At 42.5% G+C, this 18,052-nt stretch overlaps 1 protein-coding gene across 2 annotated transcripts; it reads right to left on the minus strand.

The window, feature by feature from the left end:
• Window positions 1-554: 554 nt before the first annotated feature.
• LOC110298777 (pregnancy-specific glycoprotein 22-like) lies at window positions 555-9,838 on the minus strand. Of its 2 annotated transcripts, XM_021168221.2 has the most exons (5): window positions 9,776-9,838; window positions 8,466-8,825; window positions 4,255-4,614; window positions 1,847-2,206; window positions 555-838 (listed from the first exon to the last, which is right to left on the minus strand). In XM_021168221.2, the coding sequence occupies exons 2-5, from the start codon at window positions 8,668-8,670 to the stop codon at window positions 555-557; spliced, it is 1,209 nt and encodes a 402-aa protein (XP_021023880.1). In that variant the 5' UTR covers window positions 8,671-8,825; window positions 9,776-9,838. The 2 variants fall into 2 exon arrangements, with proteins under 2 accessions (XP_021023880.1, XP_085698251.1); XM_085842125.1 differs by lacking the exon at window positions 1,847-2,206.
• Between the last annotated feature and the right edge of the window lie 8,214 nt (window positions 9,839-18,052).

The following is an 18,052-nucleotide window of genomic DNA, read 5'->3' on the forward strand; positions in this document are numbered from 1 at the left end:
CCTCTAGCAGAAGGTGGAAATAGAACAGATGCAGAGACACATAGCCAAACATTATGCACACAGAGACTACTTAATACCACTGTGAAACATGGGCAGTGTTTCCCCCTGTCACTCTTCCTCACTTCACATGCAGAACTAGGAGGCACTCGTGTTAGATGAAATAGTTAAACATTGAATATTTTTGAGTATATGACAGGATGCATTTATTTCTATTCAAACACTGCAACATTTAAACAGCAGACTCAAAGTTTGGGGGCTCTCAAAATTGATTCCCATGTATTCTGATGACTGGCTATATATCTGAGCCACAACTTAAATCTTTGATGCCTTTGCATTTCTGTTTATTACATTGATGTCTGTTTTCCTTTGGAGACAGAGTCTCATTTTAAGTCCTGGTCTGTCCTTATACACACAATTATCCCAGCATTACAGACATTACTCACGATGGTGGCTGTACCTGAGTGGTAACTGACAATTTTCACCATAATTTTACTCCATTTTGTACCTTATCAATAAAGAAATGCCCCCACTCCTTTATAGGATGAAAGGAAGAGTCACTCATTCGTCACAGCCAGGCTGACTGGGAGACTGGTCTGTGAACTGACTGGGTTAGAGACCTCACATTGGTACTCTCCAGCATCCTCCTTCCTGACAGGATCTATGCTGAGTTGGCACTTTGTTGGGGATAGTGTCATCCTCTCTGTAAGCTGCAGACTCTGGTTATTGAAGATCCAATGGATGAAGATTCCAGTGTCAGCTGAGAGGCAGGTGAGGACCACAGAGCTCTGTATTGTGACCGTGGTGTTGGTGACTCGAATGAAGGGCTGTGACACAGGCTCTGTAAAAATAGAGAGGACCAAATGACAGAAGTCCTACAGAGAGATCAGCCATCCCCTCTGTAGTTCACACTTAAAGACTTTAAAGGGAGAAACTAGAACTGTAACTGGTAGGCATATCTTGTGCTTTTGATCTGCCACCCAGGATGTGTGACCCACATTCAGCCAGTATTTCCTGTCTCAGTTGTCCTGTAACAGAACACATTGTAAATAATCATTGCTGTTTCTGTGAGTTAAGCTTAGTTGTTAGCAGTCACCTGGGGTGAGAGAGCTGTTCAAGTAAGCAGTATCTTTTGCAAGTATCTAGGGATGAGAATTCCCTAGGCTGGACCCTTATCAATGTCTCAAGTAGTTTCCTGCTCCTTTGTTTCTACCATGGGAACATTGACCTTCCTGTGAGTCTCCTAAGCCCATCAGAACAATTGGCTATGTCCCAGACACATGTCCACTGAGACTCGGGAGAAGGAGATGCAAAGGTGACCTATATAAATGTAGCTGTGAGAGCGATGCACAGCTGGTTCCACACTCTATGGGTTTTTAAGACTCAGTAAAGACTTGTTCTCTGTCAACTCTAACAGGAAATAAAAACTAAGAAGTCACAAAATTTTTCCACAGTGTCACTTTGAGTTAAACTAGGGAAAGAGTTTTGGAGTCAGGGCTTCCTGGTGCTCTCTGTAGGGACCCCATGTCTTCCTCAGCCAGAGCCTGTCTGAGTCCCACAGGGTCTTTCATGGGTCCATGTTTATGGTGTGAGGCACAAGAATCTGCATCGAGTATGATGTCTTTGAGGTGAATTATCCCACACACATTCTCTTCTGTGGAAGTGGACACTGGTGAGGGATTCTGATCTACTGTAGTTTTTCTACCTCATGTATGTCACACAGTAACTACTCAATCCCCACTGTGGAAACACAGTCCAGTGGGACAGAGAACAAGCACAACCCAGTCCTGAGAGTTCAATGTAGGAATAAGTCAGACCCAGTAGCCAAAAGTTGTAGGGAGTCACTTACTGTTTACATATAATTGCACCTGTGCTTTTTCAATTTTGAAATCTCTGCTTAAAGTTTCTAGTATGTACATTCCTGCATCTTTCTCAGTGGCATTCTGGAGCAGGAGGAATCCATTGGTGTACACACGCTCTCTTCTTCTGAGTTCACTTCCACGTGTGGTGGAATTCATTGCTCTGCTGTACTCTGTGATTTTCAATATCTCAGCCCCATACACTGATTTGTACCAAGAAAAAGTTTGAAGATCTTTTGGCAGGTTATGAACCATGAAAAGAACACTTTCTCTTTCAACAGCATAGCGTGGCACTGGTTCAATCATGAGTTGAGAAGAGGTAAGGGGATTACAGCATGGAGAAAGGGAAGCTGGAAAGGAAAAAAATAAAATTCCATCACAAGTGATCTTTGTGCTTAATGGAAAGATGACTATTTCTGTCCTGAGAATATAAATGTGACATTCTGCCTAGAGTTGTAAATGTAAATGTGTCTTTATCAAAGTCAGCAATGTGACTTTGTCCATTCCCTCAGTGCCCTTGAAAATGTCATTTCCTCTTCATGGAGGTGTCCCTTTAAGTGTCTACATGGCTGCTCCCACACTGCACTGTCAGCCACTGTATATATTCATGCACACTGTAGTTTGAGATGATGCCTCTACTGAAATATATGGGCCCAAGATTTCCACTTTTTGTTTTTTGTTTTTAGTTTGCTTTGTAGCTCCAGTCAACCCCTGATATCACTGTCTAGATGCCTTTAATGTTCTGCTCTGCTCTGTGTCCTACAGGCTGGATCTGAATGAGGAATGGTAGCAATCTGATCTTCAGACTAGGCTCAGGCCTTGGAAAAGGCTAGGGTATTGGGCTAGCTGGGTTTATATGAGCTAATAATAATATAGAGTCCTTTTGAAAGACAAGGCTTCAATTGAAAATGCTACCACCAGGTGTGGGAGAAAGATGCATTCCAGCTACAACCTTTGCTGCCTGCAGCAGGCAGAGAGCTGACCCCAAAGGTCAAAAGAGCTGGAGAGCTGTCCCTGCCCCTCAAAGATTCATTTGGGAGAACAGGCACTGCACTTCGCCTGGACTACATAGAAGAGCTGGTTCTAGTGGTGTGGGTGTGAATGTGGGAGTGGATGTGGGTGAGCCAGCCCCCAAGGGATTAAGAGCAGAAGAGCTGACCCTTCCAGGGCAGTAATGAGAGCTTGACCTGGTGGTGTGGGTGAGGGAGAGCTGGTGGGATGACCAACTCAGCTACTACCCAGGCCCAGATCCAGGGCTTTGAGTTGGCCCACCACAACATCTATGAACTGCTAGAGCACATGAAGAAACCAGTGCTGCTGATCCAAGGCAAAAGGATACATGAGAGACAGGGCAACAACAGGATATCTGAAAGGAGTACCAGTGAAGAGCTAGTATTGATACTATAGCAGAATGTACAGACCTTAAACCAGAACAGTGACTCACTGCAACAAATATTTGCAAGTAAAGATGTGTAGACAAAAGGGTATACTATAGAACACTACAACACACTACAGTTTCCATGATGAGATTTTTTTCCTTTTTTTGTTTACTTTTGTTTTTGTTGTTGTTGCTGCTGTTGTTTTCTGTTGGAGGGGATTACAAGTGCAGAAGGCAGATATGAAGTGACAAGATGAGTGGAGTTGTGGCACATGATGTGAAGTTCACATAGAATCAGTAAATAGTTGTTTTTCAAAGAAAATGCCACCACCAGAGTGGCCTATAGGCAAGCCTATAATTTATTTTTAACTGGGGATTGATATGGGTGGATCAGTCTCTTACAGGCAGTTTTGCCTATGGGCTAGGGAATCTGGGTGATATAAAACAGCAAATTGAACATGACATGAGGACCAAGCCCCTAAACAGGACTCCTTTATGGTGCCCACATCAGCTCCTGGATTTTGTTGAGGAAACTCATATGTTTGGAGTTAATAAATACCCAAATTTGACATAGCACAAACAAAACAAAACAAACAAACAAACAAACAACGTTGTTCCCTATCACCTCTGAGAGAAAGTAGAAGTTTAATACCAAAACAATTCTCCCCAGGATCACTTTAGTCCAACCATGGAAAGATGACAGGGTTCAGGGTTCCGTGGTGCTCACCTTTCCTTGAGGATGCCATGGTTTCCTCAAATGCCTGGCTAGAGTCCTAAGAGATTAGGAAGAGTATTATACCATAGGTTGAGTTAGTTTCCATCAAGGTCTTCCTTGATGGGGGTTGGGAGTCAGAGGACAAAGTCTGATCTATGGCCATTTATTTCTTACATATGTGTCTTGTACCAAGTGCTAAAAAATCAACATGGGAACACAGTGAAGACAGGAGGGAGGCACAGGCTATGGCAGCCCTGTCTATTTAAGCCCCACACTGCACTAAACTATCACAGAGAATTACTTACCGTCTACCTGGAGTTGTACATGTGCTAATTCTGTTTTCATATCTGTACTTAGAGTTCGTAGGGTGTATAATCCACTGTCCTTCCATGTGACATTGTAGAACATGAGGGATCCATTGCTGTATATTGTCTCTCTACCACTGTGTAAAGGCCCATGCACACTTAAATTTCTGTCTATTATGTGTCTTGCAACCTCAAGATTCCTGGACACAATCATCCCTTTGTACCAGAAAAGGGATCGAAGATTCCCCTGGAGATTGTGAACAACTAGAAGAACACTTCCCCCTTCAGCAACTTTGGGTGGCACTGATTCAATAGTGAGCTGGGCAGAGGGGGAAAGAGGTCCACAAGTCCAAAAGAAGGCTAGAAGAGAAGAAAAAGATCCATCAATATTAGGACCATCCATTTGGCTAAGTGCCAAGGACCAACCTCAGCTTGCAGAGGGATTCTAAGGAAAGAGTGTCTGAGAGCAGCAAAACAAATGACTCAAAGTCAAACTGTGGGTTACAAAAGCTATCTTGAGACAGCTTTTCAAACTGTCTTCTCTATGTTCTGCTCAAGACAGCTTTTTGTTACTTTTCTAAAAACTCCCAGGATAGCTCATCACTTTAAGATCAAAGATTATTCACTATCAATCCAATCATTCACTCCAGGTTCCATTTTGATTAGCCCACAAATCAGCATTCTTTGACCCTAGCCCATTGATTCTTAGAAAGAGACAGCAAGCAATTTTTTATGTTGCAAATTAATTCAGAAATCAGCCTGCCAGATTTGAAGCACAAACAATAAGCAAGCTTGGTGGGACCCCACCCTGAAATTACCACTCTTACCACCCCTGGGCATGGACCTAAACTCCCTCTACCCCAGGCTGGCCTTGAACTCAGAAATTTGCCTGCCTTTGTAAGCACAAACAAATACTTACCTGTGTGGGATCTTGCTCTGCAAATGACATTCCCTAAATATCTTTTTTCCCTTCCATAGTATCATTCTGACAAGCTGACTTATAGTGCAGCTGGCTCTGTTCTTTTAGATTTGTGAAGCTCCTTATACAATTGTATCCTTATATTTTGCATAGTTGAGAAATTATATATTTTTGAGCTCATGTTTTCAGAGTTCTTTCCCACATCCTTAAAGGCTGTTCTGAAGGTTTCAGCATTTACCATTTTACTGAGACATAGACATACCCTCACCTCCCAAACTTAATGCTGCTTCTAATTATCATGGAGTCATTAACCTTAGCAAGGAGAATATTTTCCAATACCTTGGTAGAGAGAATAGTTCCTGAAGGAAGCACATGAAGTAATATATATGTATATAATATACACACACAAACAATTCTTATACCCACATCAACACTCAGAGAGGCTCATGACCTGCTGGCTCTGTTCCAGGGGTAGGAATACTGTCATGCCATCCCTGCCATGGCCATGTCAGACTTGGCAGCTAAGATGAGGCCCTGTGTCCTGAGCATGTGTGTCTGTTGCGCAGCCAAAGTAGGTGGTATCTCTGTGTCCTACACTGTGTCCCCATACAGTTTTCATTTTCCCTGGATGGTGCCCTCTCCTCAGTTGTCAACATATCTCTGGTTCTCTAGCATCCAATTCCTGTTCACATTTAGAATATGTTGCTATTGGTGTGATGCCTGCACAAACTCTTCCCCATTATCCTTGCTTCTTAATTCTCTGAATCTTTTTGTTGTTACCTTTATGTTCCTCTTTTGGTTCCAGTTAATACCTGACTTTACCTTCTAGCTTTATTTATAGGTCTTCCAGTCCTCTAGGACCAGGATACCTTAATAACTGTGCTTTGTCTTATTTTTTTTAATTCTAAAAAAAAAAAAAACTCAGATACCTATGAAAAATGAATGAATGAATGAATGAATAATGTTGCAGGACCCTGTATGCCCATAGATTTATTTAAGAAATCCATAGGTTTGGGGACATAGTATTGAATCATTCCATTTGCTTTAAGTTTTTATACTTTACATATTGTATTTACATGTGAGCAGGGCCACAACAGCAAGTATCAGTGTGGATGGGTGGGTACAAAGCACAGTACTTAGGTAGATGCCAGAGGACTTCTGTTCATTGGCCTCAACTTGTCAGACAATGAAGGAAATGCCTGTACCCTTTCAACCATGTCACAACACCAGCTTGATTTTTTTTATTTCAATTGTCAAACTGAGAAAATTAGTCTTCAAAATATTGTGGTCTTGGTGATTAACTTTGTGTAAGAACAATGTGTCCCTGAGCCTTACTGTATCTTGTTCAATCACAACTTCCTGATGCTGAGCCTCTGTACCATTCTGTCTCTTCTTCTACAAACCCTGAGACTATTCTTATGTCTTGTGCCACTCAGGATACTGAAGACAGTAAGTGAGTCCTCTCTTCTTACCCATTGTCAACTTGCATTTTCCTATCCTATGAGCAGGAACCTGTGATAGGTGGCGCACCATTTGCAGAGGGATACAAGTGTGCCTCCCTATTCTCAGTAGCCTGATATGCCCTCCTTCTGTGGCACATCTACTACTGCATAGCTCACAAGCTTTTGTCTACTGCATAGCTCACAAGTTTTTGTCCTTCCCCTTTCTGAACTGAACTTCCCAGGAAAGAACACCACTCATATTCCCATAGACTATAGGTGATTTTTTTATTAAAAAAAAAAAAAAAAACATTGTCTTGCCCCTCTCTTGTCCTTTTGTTTCAGTTCCTCAGAACATGGAGTGAGCATCAAAGCTGATGAGCATTCCCATGACCTAGAAGAATAGTGGATGGCCCTGGGGCTTCCCTCATGGTCTTGGTCTGTCAACACCAAAAAGAAAACCCTACACAACTGTGAAACACAAAAACTCAGCAGTGCATCCAGTCTGCCCTGTGTCCTCAATGATCTAGAAAGATGAAATTTGCTCTCAACATACTGACCAAGATGTCCACGAAGCTTCTAAGATAACATCTGAGTGATCATGGTGAAGGGGACAGATATATCCTCATTGGAGTCACCAGTCAGGGTTCTAACCCAAGACAAAGACCTAGGAGCATATGTATAAGGAGCCATGGGTGTGTGGGAGGAGGCAACCTGATTCCTGGAAAGAGGCTGTGGAATCCTTCTTCCCAACATAAGATTTCATGACGATACTCCCACTTTGCCTGCTTACTAAGCTGTGTAATGGCTCCGCCCATGTGCTCACTGGTATTTCTGAGATACCTTGGACTTCTCTCTAGTTGATTCCCCTTATCTATTCTATATTTACCAATGAAATACATAAAACAAAAACTTATTACCATCTCTTGGCAGTGTATCAGACACACTAAGCAGGCAAGAGGTATAAGAATTCTGTGTCCATGATTTCCAGGTCAATAGAAATGTTGGTGGAATCAAGATACTAGGTAAGTTCCTGGTTCAGGAAAATAGTTTCCTGAATGTTGTTTTTTTTTTTTTTTTATATTGATGCTGCCCACTGTTAATAACTGGTGGAACTGTAGTTAACATCTTGGGAGCTATTCAGAGCCACAGAACCTGTTTCTATTTGCATACAGGAGAGAATTCCCTGAGCTGGAACCCAGAAAACAAACACTTGTCAGAAGACCAGTGTCATCTGTCTCTTATGTTGATGACATGACCTTCATGTGAAGTCACATAAATCCATCAAAATAGGTCATTAATGACCTGGGCACCTGTCCAGATAAGCTTTTCTGCTGAGTCACTGGAGATATCCAGGGGATCTAGCCTAACCATGACTTTGCTGGCACTTTACTGCTTGGTCCCACATACTACAAGACATTGACTACTTGGTATGACTGTTCTCTGAAAACAAAAAATCAAAATCCAACCTCTGTAAAATGCTTTTCAGGACTATCAGGAGTTGAGTCTGAGATAGAGGTCTGGAGCCAAATATTCCTGGTTCTCTCATCTCTGTAAGTATGCTATGTATTTCTCAACCAGGCCTTATGTTCAGTGTCTAAAGGTATTTCTCAAGTAGACATTCCTGACTGAGTTAACCAATATGCCTCCACTTGTCTCCAATGTGAAGTCAAATAAATGATTTTGATCTATTTCCACTATTTCTACATCACTTGTGTCTGCAACTAAATGCTCAAACCCCAACATGGGGTCACAATGCAGAGATAGATGAGCACATGCCTGGCCTGATAATTCTTTGTGTGTGTCATAGAATGAACCCCATCCAGCACTCAGAGTTCACAAAGATGACTTACTGTACACGTGGAGGTATATGGATGTTGTGGATACAATTTTTCCATGTCTATTTAAGGTTCGTATAGTATAGAATCCTGTGTCCTTCTGGGTGACATTGTGAAGCAGCAGTGATCCATTGCTGAACACTGTCTCTCTACCACTGTGTTCGGGCCCTTTCACGCTGGTGTTAGAGGCCAGTGCATACAATGCAATTCTGAGGTTCATATTTGTCACTCCTTTGAACCAGGCTATGGCTGTAAGATCCTCTGGCAGACTGTAAACAATAATAAGGACATTTTCTCCTTCAGCCACTTGTGGTGGCACTAATTCAATGGTGACTTGGACAGTGGTGGGCAGGAACCAAAAGGTTAAAAGAAAAGCTAAAAGGGAAGAGAGAGAAACCATCAATATTGTGCAGATGTGATAATAACTCAGCTTAGGGGTATGGGTAGGGGTATGCCCACTCTCTTTGATGGAGGTAGGAACATGACCTCTATTCCCTCAGAGTCTCTCACTGTACCATTAACTGTCTAAGTTTCAGGAAAAGACTCAGATACCAGTCCAATAATGAAAGAAAAGAGAAAAATAATGACATAGGGAAGAAAATAAGGAAGGAGGGAAGGAGGGAAGGAGGGAAGGAGGGAGGGAAGGAGGGATGGAGGAAGGAAATGAAGAAAGGAAGGGAGGGAGGGGAGAGAAGGAAGGAGGAAGGGGAAAAGGGAGGGAAAGAGAGGAAGGGAGGGGAGAAAGGAGGGGAAAATATGTTTCCATGGGTTTATCCATGGTTTCCAGGTTTGGTACTAATGGCAATAATTATACTCAAGTGTGATTTAAATGTTTTTACATTTCCTTGTGTATTTGTATGTGTGTATTTTGTGAACGCAGGAGTCTAGTATGTCTATTGCAGTTTCATTGTCCAATCCTGTTTAGAAGTCAGATAAAGTCCAACAGGAGTCTGTTTTCTCTATTTACCATGTGGGACCTGAAGAGTGAATTCAGGTCATATCTCCACACATTGTCACTGGCCTACCTGTGTTTGGTTTCAATTAGAAGAGTCATGTTGTCATGGTTGGAAATGTCAGTCCTCAAAACCTAACAGCCAATATGATTGACTTGAGTGTTTTCTGTTTTACTCCTCACATTCTGACAAAAGATATCTATTAAGCTGCTGAGCCTCTGTTCCTCAAAATACCTTCTGTCCCATGACTACCAGCAAAAACCTCAAGTCTCATCTAAGACTCCTATCCTTTTTAGGAGTTCCCTGCCTACCTCTGAGTTCCCCTCAACCGATCAGAGTTTTCCATCACCATCAGAGAGTTGATACCCTTACCTGAGAGCAGAAGACCCTGCCAGGGTGTACACCCTGGTAGAGAAGCACCAAGGACACCTCCATCTCTCTTCTCACTGTACTGTCCTCTCTTTGAGACGGAGAACTTCCCATACAACACAGCACCAGCATTTGCTGTCCTTCCTTCTTCTGATCTGAGCGCTCTCTCAGGCAGGAGCACTTCCCAGAATCCCATGGCCTGTGGGTGGTGGACTCTATATCCACAGTACTGCTATGTCCCTTCCACTCTCAGTGATGTTCTGCAACACTCTCAACTTTTTTCTCTTTATGTTTCTCCTCCAGGCAACATATTGAGCAACAATGCTGATAAGCATCACTTAGCTGTCAGAGAACTCATCACTGCCTGACTTCTGCTGTGATTTGGCTTTGGGTCTGTCATCATCAAAGTTTAAACTGAAATTTTTTTTAATATAAACACTGAATTAGTCCAACAGCCCTATTTGTTTACCATAACAGTCAACAACAACCAACCTTTCTTTTTCTATGATTGAAAAAAAAAAAAAACCTTCTGGTCTGCAACTCTACCCAGGGCAGATCAGGCTCTCCAATGCCCCTGCTCACACCCAGAAAGAGCCTGACTCCCAGGAGGTCTGCTGTAACCAGGATCATAGGAACCACCCCCCAAACCAGAGACAGCACTGTTTGCTTTGAAGAGGCCTGCTCTAACCCACCTCACAGAGATCTACCTTTCTACATGGAGGTACAGAATTCAGTCATAGACAGCAAGGCCAGTTAACATAAGAGATAACCAGATAGTTAGAGGCAAGTGCAAGAACATAAGCAACAGAAACTAATGCCACCTGGCAAGACCAAAACCCAGGACTCCTACCACAGCAAGCCCTGGATACCCTAACTCACCTAAAAAACAAGATTCTGACCTAAAATCCCATACAATAGAGGTATTAGGAAACACACCTCCGTAACATAGACAGACATTACATCAGCCTGAATAAACAGCTGGAAAAAAATTCCATGAAAATGGTGTCAAGAAACAAACCAACTAAACCATGGAGTAGCCATGTTTACCTATTTAAATATTTTATTAATTTGTATTTATAAAAATAATATGTTAATTTATTTCATCAACAGATTACACAGTGAAACAAAGACCAAACTATTCTACATGTCACCAAATGTGCCCTATTCTGCCTCATATTGTGAATTTCAAACCATGACTGGTTTATCTTCTTTTTTACTGAATATTTTCTTTATTTACATTTCAAATATTATCCCCTTTTGCCCCCTGGAAAGCCCTTATCCCATCTGCCCTCCCTTGCTTGTATGAGAGTGCTCCCCCACACACCCATTCCAACCCCAAATCCTTGGCATCCCCCTACACTGGGGCGTTGAGCTTTGATTGGACCAAGGGCTTCTCCTCCCATTGATTCCTGACAAGGCCATCCTCTGCCACATGTAGGGATAGAGCCATGGGTCACACTCCATGTGTACTCTTTTGTTGGTAGTTTAGTCCCTGGGAGCTCTGGGGGGGTTGATATTTTTGTCCTTCCTATGGGGTTGAAAATCCCTTCAGTAGCTGGGCAGTGGTGGGGCATGCCTTTAATCCCAGCACTTGGGAGGCAGAGACAGGCAGATTTCTAAGTCCAAGACCAGCCTGGTCTACAGAGTGAGTTCAAGGACAGCCAGGGTTACACAGAGAAACCCTGTCTCGAAAAACTAAAAAAAGAAAAAAGAAGAAAAAAAAGAAAAGAAAAGAAAAAAAGAAAAAAAAAAGAGAAAGAAAATCCCTTCAGGTCCTTCAATCCTTTCTCTAACTCTTCCAGTGGGGACCCTGATCTCAGTCCAATGGTTGGCTTTGAGCATCCATCTCAGTATTCATCAGGCACTGGCAGAGCCTTCAGGAGACAGCTGTATTAGGATCCTTTCAGCAAACACTTGTTAGCATCCTCAATAGTGTCTGGGTTTGATGACTGTATCTGAAATGAATCCCCAGATGAGGCAGTCTCTGGATGGCCTTTACTTCACTCTCTGCTCCACACTTTGGCTCTATTTACTCCCCTGAGTATTTTGTTCGCACTCCTAAGAAGTACTTAAACATTCACACTTTTGTCTTCCTTCTTCTTGAGATTTATGTGGTCTGCAAATTGTATCTTGGGTATTCTGAGCTTTTGAGCTAATATCCATTTATCAGTTAGTACATACCATGTATGTTCTTTTGTGATTGGGTTAACTCACTCAGGATGATATTTTGCCTAAGAATTTCATGAAGTCATTGTTTTAAATAGCTGAGTAGTACTCCATTGTCTAAATGTACCACATTTTCCGTATCTATTCCTCTGTTGAAGGACATCTGGGTTCTTTCCAGCTTCTGGCTATTATAAATAAGACTGCTATGAACATGGTAGAGCATTTGCCCTTGTTATATATTGGAGCATCTTTTGGGTATATGACCAGGAGTGCTTTTGCTGGGTCCTCAGGTAGTGCTATGTCCAATTTTCTGAGAAACCATCAGAATGATTTCCAGACTGGTTGTACCAGCTTGCAATCCTACCAACAAAGAGGAGTATTCTTCTCTCTCCACATTCTTGCCAGCATCTGTTGTCACCTGAGTTTTTTATCTTATCCATTCTAATTGGTATGAGGTGGAATCTCAAGGTTATTTTGATTGGTGTTTCCCTAATGACTAAGAACGTTGGACATTTCTTTTGGTGCTTTTCAGCCACTCGATATTCCTCAGTTGAGAATTCTTTGTTTAGTTCTGTACCCATTTTAAATAGAGTTATTTGGTTTACTGGAGTCCTTCTTAGAAGAGAGAACAAAATAATCATGGGAGAAAATATAAAGACAAAGTGTAGAACAGAGACTGAAGGAAAGGCCATCCAGAGACTGCCCCACCTGGTGATCTGTCCTATGTAGAGTTAACAAACCCAGACACTATTATTGATTCCAACAAGTACTTGCTAAAGGGCACCTGATATAGCTGTCTCCTGAGAGGCTCTGCCAGACCCTGACAAATACAGAGGCAGATGCTTATAGCCAGCCATTGGACTGATCATGGGGCCACCCAGAGATTGCCCCACCTGAGGATTCATCCCCTATGCAGACACCAAACTCAAGACACTATTAAGGATTCCCACAAGTGCTTGCTGACAGGAGCCTGATATATCTGTCTCCTGAGAGGCTCTGCCAGAACAGAGTCTGAGCAAGACAGATGCGAATGCTTGCTGCCAACCATTGGACTGATCCAGGGTCCCCAATGGAAGAATTAGAGAACGGACTGAAGGAACTGAAGGGATTTGCAACCCCATAGGAAGAACAACATTATCAACCAACCAGACCCCCCAGAGTTCCCCGGGATTAAACCACCATCCAAAGAGTACACATTGAGTGTGACCCATGGCTCCAGCCCCATATATAGCAGAGGATGGTCTGTCAGGCATTAATGGGAGGAGAGGCTCTTGTTCCCATGAAGGCTCAATGCCCCAATGTAGTGGAATGCCAGGGCATGGAGTTGGAAGTGGGTGGGGAAGAACACCTTCATAAAAGCAGGAAGAGGACACCTTGCTGCAGACCCTCTGGGTCCCTTTGTCTGCGTGGAACGGGTCTCTGGGTGCAGATGGGCAAGGAGTTGGTGAGTGACAGACAGACCAACATGCGAGATTGTGTAGAATCTGAATGTAATTTGTCAAATTGAGCATCAAACTTTTTATACAGAAGAAAATAGGGAAGGTAGGTGACACATCAGCAAGGTACAAATGAGGTTACCGGATGCTTAATGACTCTTACACTAAACAGAGGAATGTAAACACAAAGACTGGCAGGAACTGGGCAATAAAACAACTGAGACAAAGTCAGCCCTATCTAAGGTCAGCTATAGTCTTAGAAGCCAGGTGTGAGGTCTTTACTCTCCTATGGCAAGGGTTTTCACACCCAAGTCATGGTTCTAATTAGGGAGCTCTGCTCTAGCTAACCATCTCATGAATAATGCATTACCCTAAAACCACAACCCGATCTACTTCCTAAGCCATTGTAAATTCCTGTATATGGAGCGACTTGGCTTTTATTCTAAGTGATAGTGTAATACCAGAGGCAATTCTGAATGTCACTGAATAGGCAACATTGTATTCCAAGCCCATGGTCAGCTCAAGGACTTTCTAGGACGTTGGAACACTGGCGAAGGCTTAGCTATGTCAGAATTCAATCTTAAAAGGCACTTATAATAAGATAATACTAAAAGAGAGCATGTGAATCCACACACAAGACTAACGAGGGAATAGGGTATGAGTATATGGGTAGATGAGAACGCCAAAACTCCAAGAGGTGAGTTTCCGTGAAACTCTTCCTAGTGGGTGCTTCCAGGCTTTTCAGCCTGTCAAGCAGACTTGACTGGAGTGCGTGGCACCCGAGGGTTTTTACGTTTTCATCCTTGCCAGTGTATCCAGTCAGATTCCTTGTTGATAACCCACATTTCACAAAACAGCCGATATATGGAACTAGGATAAGGTGCCGTTAATCCCCTGTGTCTTAAAGCCAGATGCACAAAGCATATAAAACTTATGAAAATTCTGGGTAGTATTAACTACAGATAACCACTTGAAAAGTTATATTTAGACACTAAGTTCCATTACTTATACAAATACGAATTTCTTGCACTCTCACAGTAAAATTTTGATTTCCTTACATTTCTCCAAGGGTTTAGCAGGTCCTCCAAGGTGAGAAGGACCAGGTAGCCAAGAAAATTCATTACCATACAAATATTCTCATCTCCTCCAACTTACTCCTATGATAATTGGAGGATTAGAAATATAGGTCCAATATGTATAATTGATCTCTGTTACTTGTATAACTACCACATAGAGCATAGCAAGCAACAAAGTTGCAACACTTTCAACACTATTCACAATGCTTGATCTCCTGTAGAAACATAAACATAACTGCAGCTCCACCCCAACACTTTTCCTGGCTTCCATTCTGATGTTAAATTATCCTTGTAGTACACAGGCTGAATTGATTCCTCTGTATAAAAAGTTTGATGCTCAATTTGACAAATTACATTCAGATTCTACACAATCTCGCATGTTGGTCTGTCTGTCACTCGCCAACTCCTTGCCCATCTGCACCCAGAGACCCGTTCAACACAGACAAAGGGACCCAGAGGGTCTGTGGCACTTGGGTGCTTGTGAATATCTCTAAGGGATATGTCATTGATTGGAACTATGGAAATTGGTTCTACTGTTAACGAACCTTTTGAATGTCATAGGGTTGGAATGACAAGTCCTTTCTTCCAATTTGACATTTCTGTTCAGACTAATTTGTGGAAATTAGCAAGTGTCTTTCACACTCTTAAAGCATGGGAAGCAAGATACAATGTTAATGAAGGTAAGTACACTTTTCCCTTTAGCTTAAATCAGAGTCACCTCCATGTAGCATGTGTACATTACTTTATTTGTTACTGAAAGGGCCTGTACAATGGCAGCCTAATAACTCTTGTATTACTTACAGACATTGTCCTCTTCATACCTGTGTTAATATAAGGATGCCTTTAAATGTCACTTCTGAAAGTTTGTACATCCTTAGGTGAAGGCCAAGCAATTTGAATACCACTGAAGCTGTTGAGGCTATGACAAGACTCGCCAGCGATGGTTCTGGTGCAGAAGTTTGCTAAAAGAGTTTTAAAAAGAACTTGTTGGATGATTTGACTGATTATTGCCATAGTTAGTGCCACTGCAGTTACAGATGGACAGGTGCTTTATAAATAAATTCAAACTGCTGATTTTATTACGCATTCAACAGAATTCTGGGCTCAGCCGAATAAAACAGATAGTGAGATAGTTAAGGAAATAGCTGATTTGAAACAAGGTATAATAATAATAATGGAAGATCATCTAAAAGTATTGAAGAAACAAAATTAAAATGTGATTAGAATATAACATCTTTTTCTATTAAATCTTTAAGGTTTAATGATATCATATATGATGAGGAGAAGGTAACCCTATTCTTCTCAAATGATTTATGATTTACAGCAAGAACTTAAAGAAACTTTCACACACAAAAAAATTACAAGATATGACAGTAATGGATGCTATGGAAAGCCTTATAGATAACATCATTTAATCCAATGAATCGTTTTATGGAAACAGCCTACTATACACCACTCTGTCCTGTGCTTTACTCTTATGAAAAATGTTTTGCTGAAATTAGTAAGCTTAGGAAGGAAACATACAAAAAGTTTGGTTCAAGGATAAAACATGCTCCAGGAAGTGGAATGGAACTAAATCCTGTGTTCAATGAAATATATTAATGATATTAAATAGCATTAAGGGAGTGGTAACCTTGGGGCAAGATGCCATCTAGCTAATTTTCATTCTTGTAAGAAGGAATTAAGGAAAAACTTAGATCCAGGTATGGCAGCTTGTCTTAGTCAGGGTTTCTATTCCTGCACAAACATCATGACCAAGAAGCAAGTTGGGGAGGAAAGGGTTTATTCAGCTTACACTTCCATACTGCTGTCCATCACCAAAGGAAGTCAGGACTGGAACTCAAGCAGGTCAGGAAGCAGGAGCTGATGCAGAGGCCATGGAGGGATGTTCTTTACTGGCTTGCCTCTCCTGGCTTGCTCAGCCTGCTCTCTTATAGAACCCAAGACTACCAGCCCAGAGATGGTCCCACCCACAAGGGGCCTTTCCCCCTTGATCACTAATTGAGAAAATGCCTTACAGTTGGAGCTCATGGAGGCATTTCCTCAAATGAAGCTACTTTCTCTGTGATAACTCCAGCTGTGTCAAGTTGACACAAAATTAACCAGTACACAGCTCATACCTTTAATCCCAGCACTCATCTGCATAGCCATGCAGATCTCAGAGTTCAAGATCACTCTAAACAGAAAGTTCTAAGACAGCCAAGCATAGCTAGTAAAGAAGTGTTTGAAAAGGGGAGTCATGTTCCAGTACCAGCAAACAGCAGAATTTGGCAGATGGGTCATGTGGTTCTGGCTTTAAAGTCAAGAATACAAGGGCTATGAAATCTACCTTTCTTACTAGGGAAAACCAGAAAGGGCAGGCATATGGCAGGGATGTCTGTGAATGGAAGCACAGTGGAGCCTTTTTGTGAATCTATGAAAGACCATTGTGTAGAGCTGTGAAAGTGAAACCTGGATTTCCTTGGAGACTCCAAGAGGTTAGAGATGCTAGAGATGTGGGATACTTGCCAAGGAAAGCTAACAGGGAATGATACCAGTCCAACAGATAAAAGTTGTTATAGTCAACAATGCTGAAAGGAGTTGGAGATCTGAAGAAATTCAGAATTTGGAGTTTGTCCAAGTGGTTTTTGGTCTTGCTTTTGTCCAGTATTTTCTCACTATGCTCCCTTCTATGGGGCAATGGGCTATGTACAGACATCCTGGACTCCAGTCGAGCTGAGGTCTTGAACCCCTATAGGACCCAGTGGTGGTAATTTTCACCTACATGGAACAGAAGGCGTTCCCTCATGTCTCTTGGACCCCTGGCTCCTCTCAAAGTTACCACCCCGACAGCCCCCATAAGAGAAGCATGTGGCTAGCAGTCTCGTTGACAATGTCCCAAGCTTCTGGCCTCCAAGCTAGACTCCTTCCCATGCTTACCTAGCAACAGCAAGATAACAAGCCCACTATAAGAGGAGCTGTTTGGCCCCTCTTTGCTCTCTAAGCTCTCTCTTTCTCTCTAAGCTTTTGCCTCTCTTTCTCCAAGCCTTCATTTTTCTTACTCCCTAGCTCCTTTTCTCTCTTCCCCTTCCCCATTCTCTCATCTTGGCCATGGTCAGACTCTCTATCTATCTATCTATCTATCTATCTATCTATCTCATCTTCTCTCTTTCCCCCTGCCTTTCTACAATAAAGCTCTAAAACCATAGACTGTCTCTGTTCATCAAAGCCCAGACTAAAGACACTCACCTGCGTGGGAACTACCCAGTGCCCCCCTCCTCTTTCCCCCTGACCACTCTTCCCATGTCTCCAGGACCTAGTGTCACCCCAGGGCCCCTATTCCATTCTCAGCTCCTCTGCCATATCCAGTGTGGGATGCCAGAAACTGAGAACCTAGTACCGGGTGCTGTCCCTTGTCTACCCGATGCCGTGTGGGGTCAGTGGCTTCACACAACCAGATGCCCACCCAGGGCCACTTGGAAAAGGTCCAGCAGTCCTCCCGTGTCTGCCTGCCCAGAGCCCCAGAACTCTGGCTGGTCACGGGCACTCTCTCCCTCCCCCCTCTTCCCCTACACCCGTGGCCCCACACCCTTGCACATGGTTTGTAATAGTATGTATATATC

The sequence above is a fragment of the Mus caroli genome, unplaced genomic scaffold (genome assembly GCF_978045245.1).
Source record: "Mus caroli unplaced genomic scaffold, Mus_caroli_1 scaffold_8, whole genome shotgun sequence".
Lineage (NCBI taxonomy): Eukaryota > Metazoa > Chordata > Mammalia > Rodentia > Muridae > Mus > Mus caroli.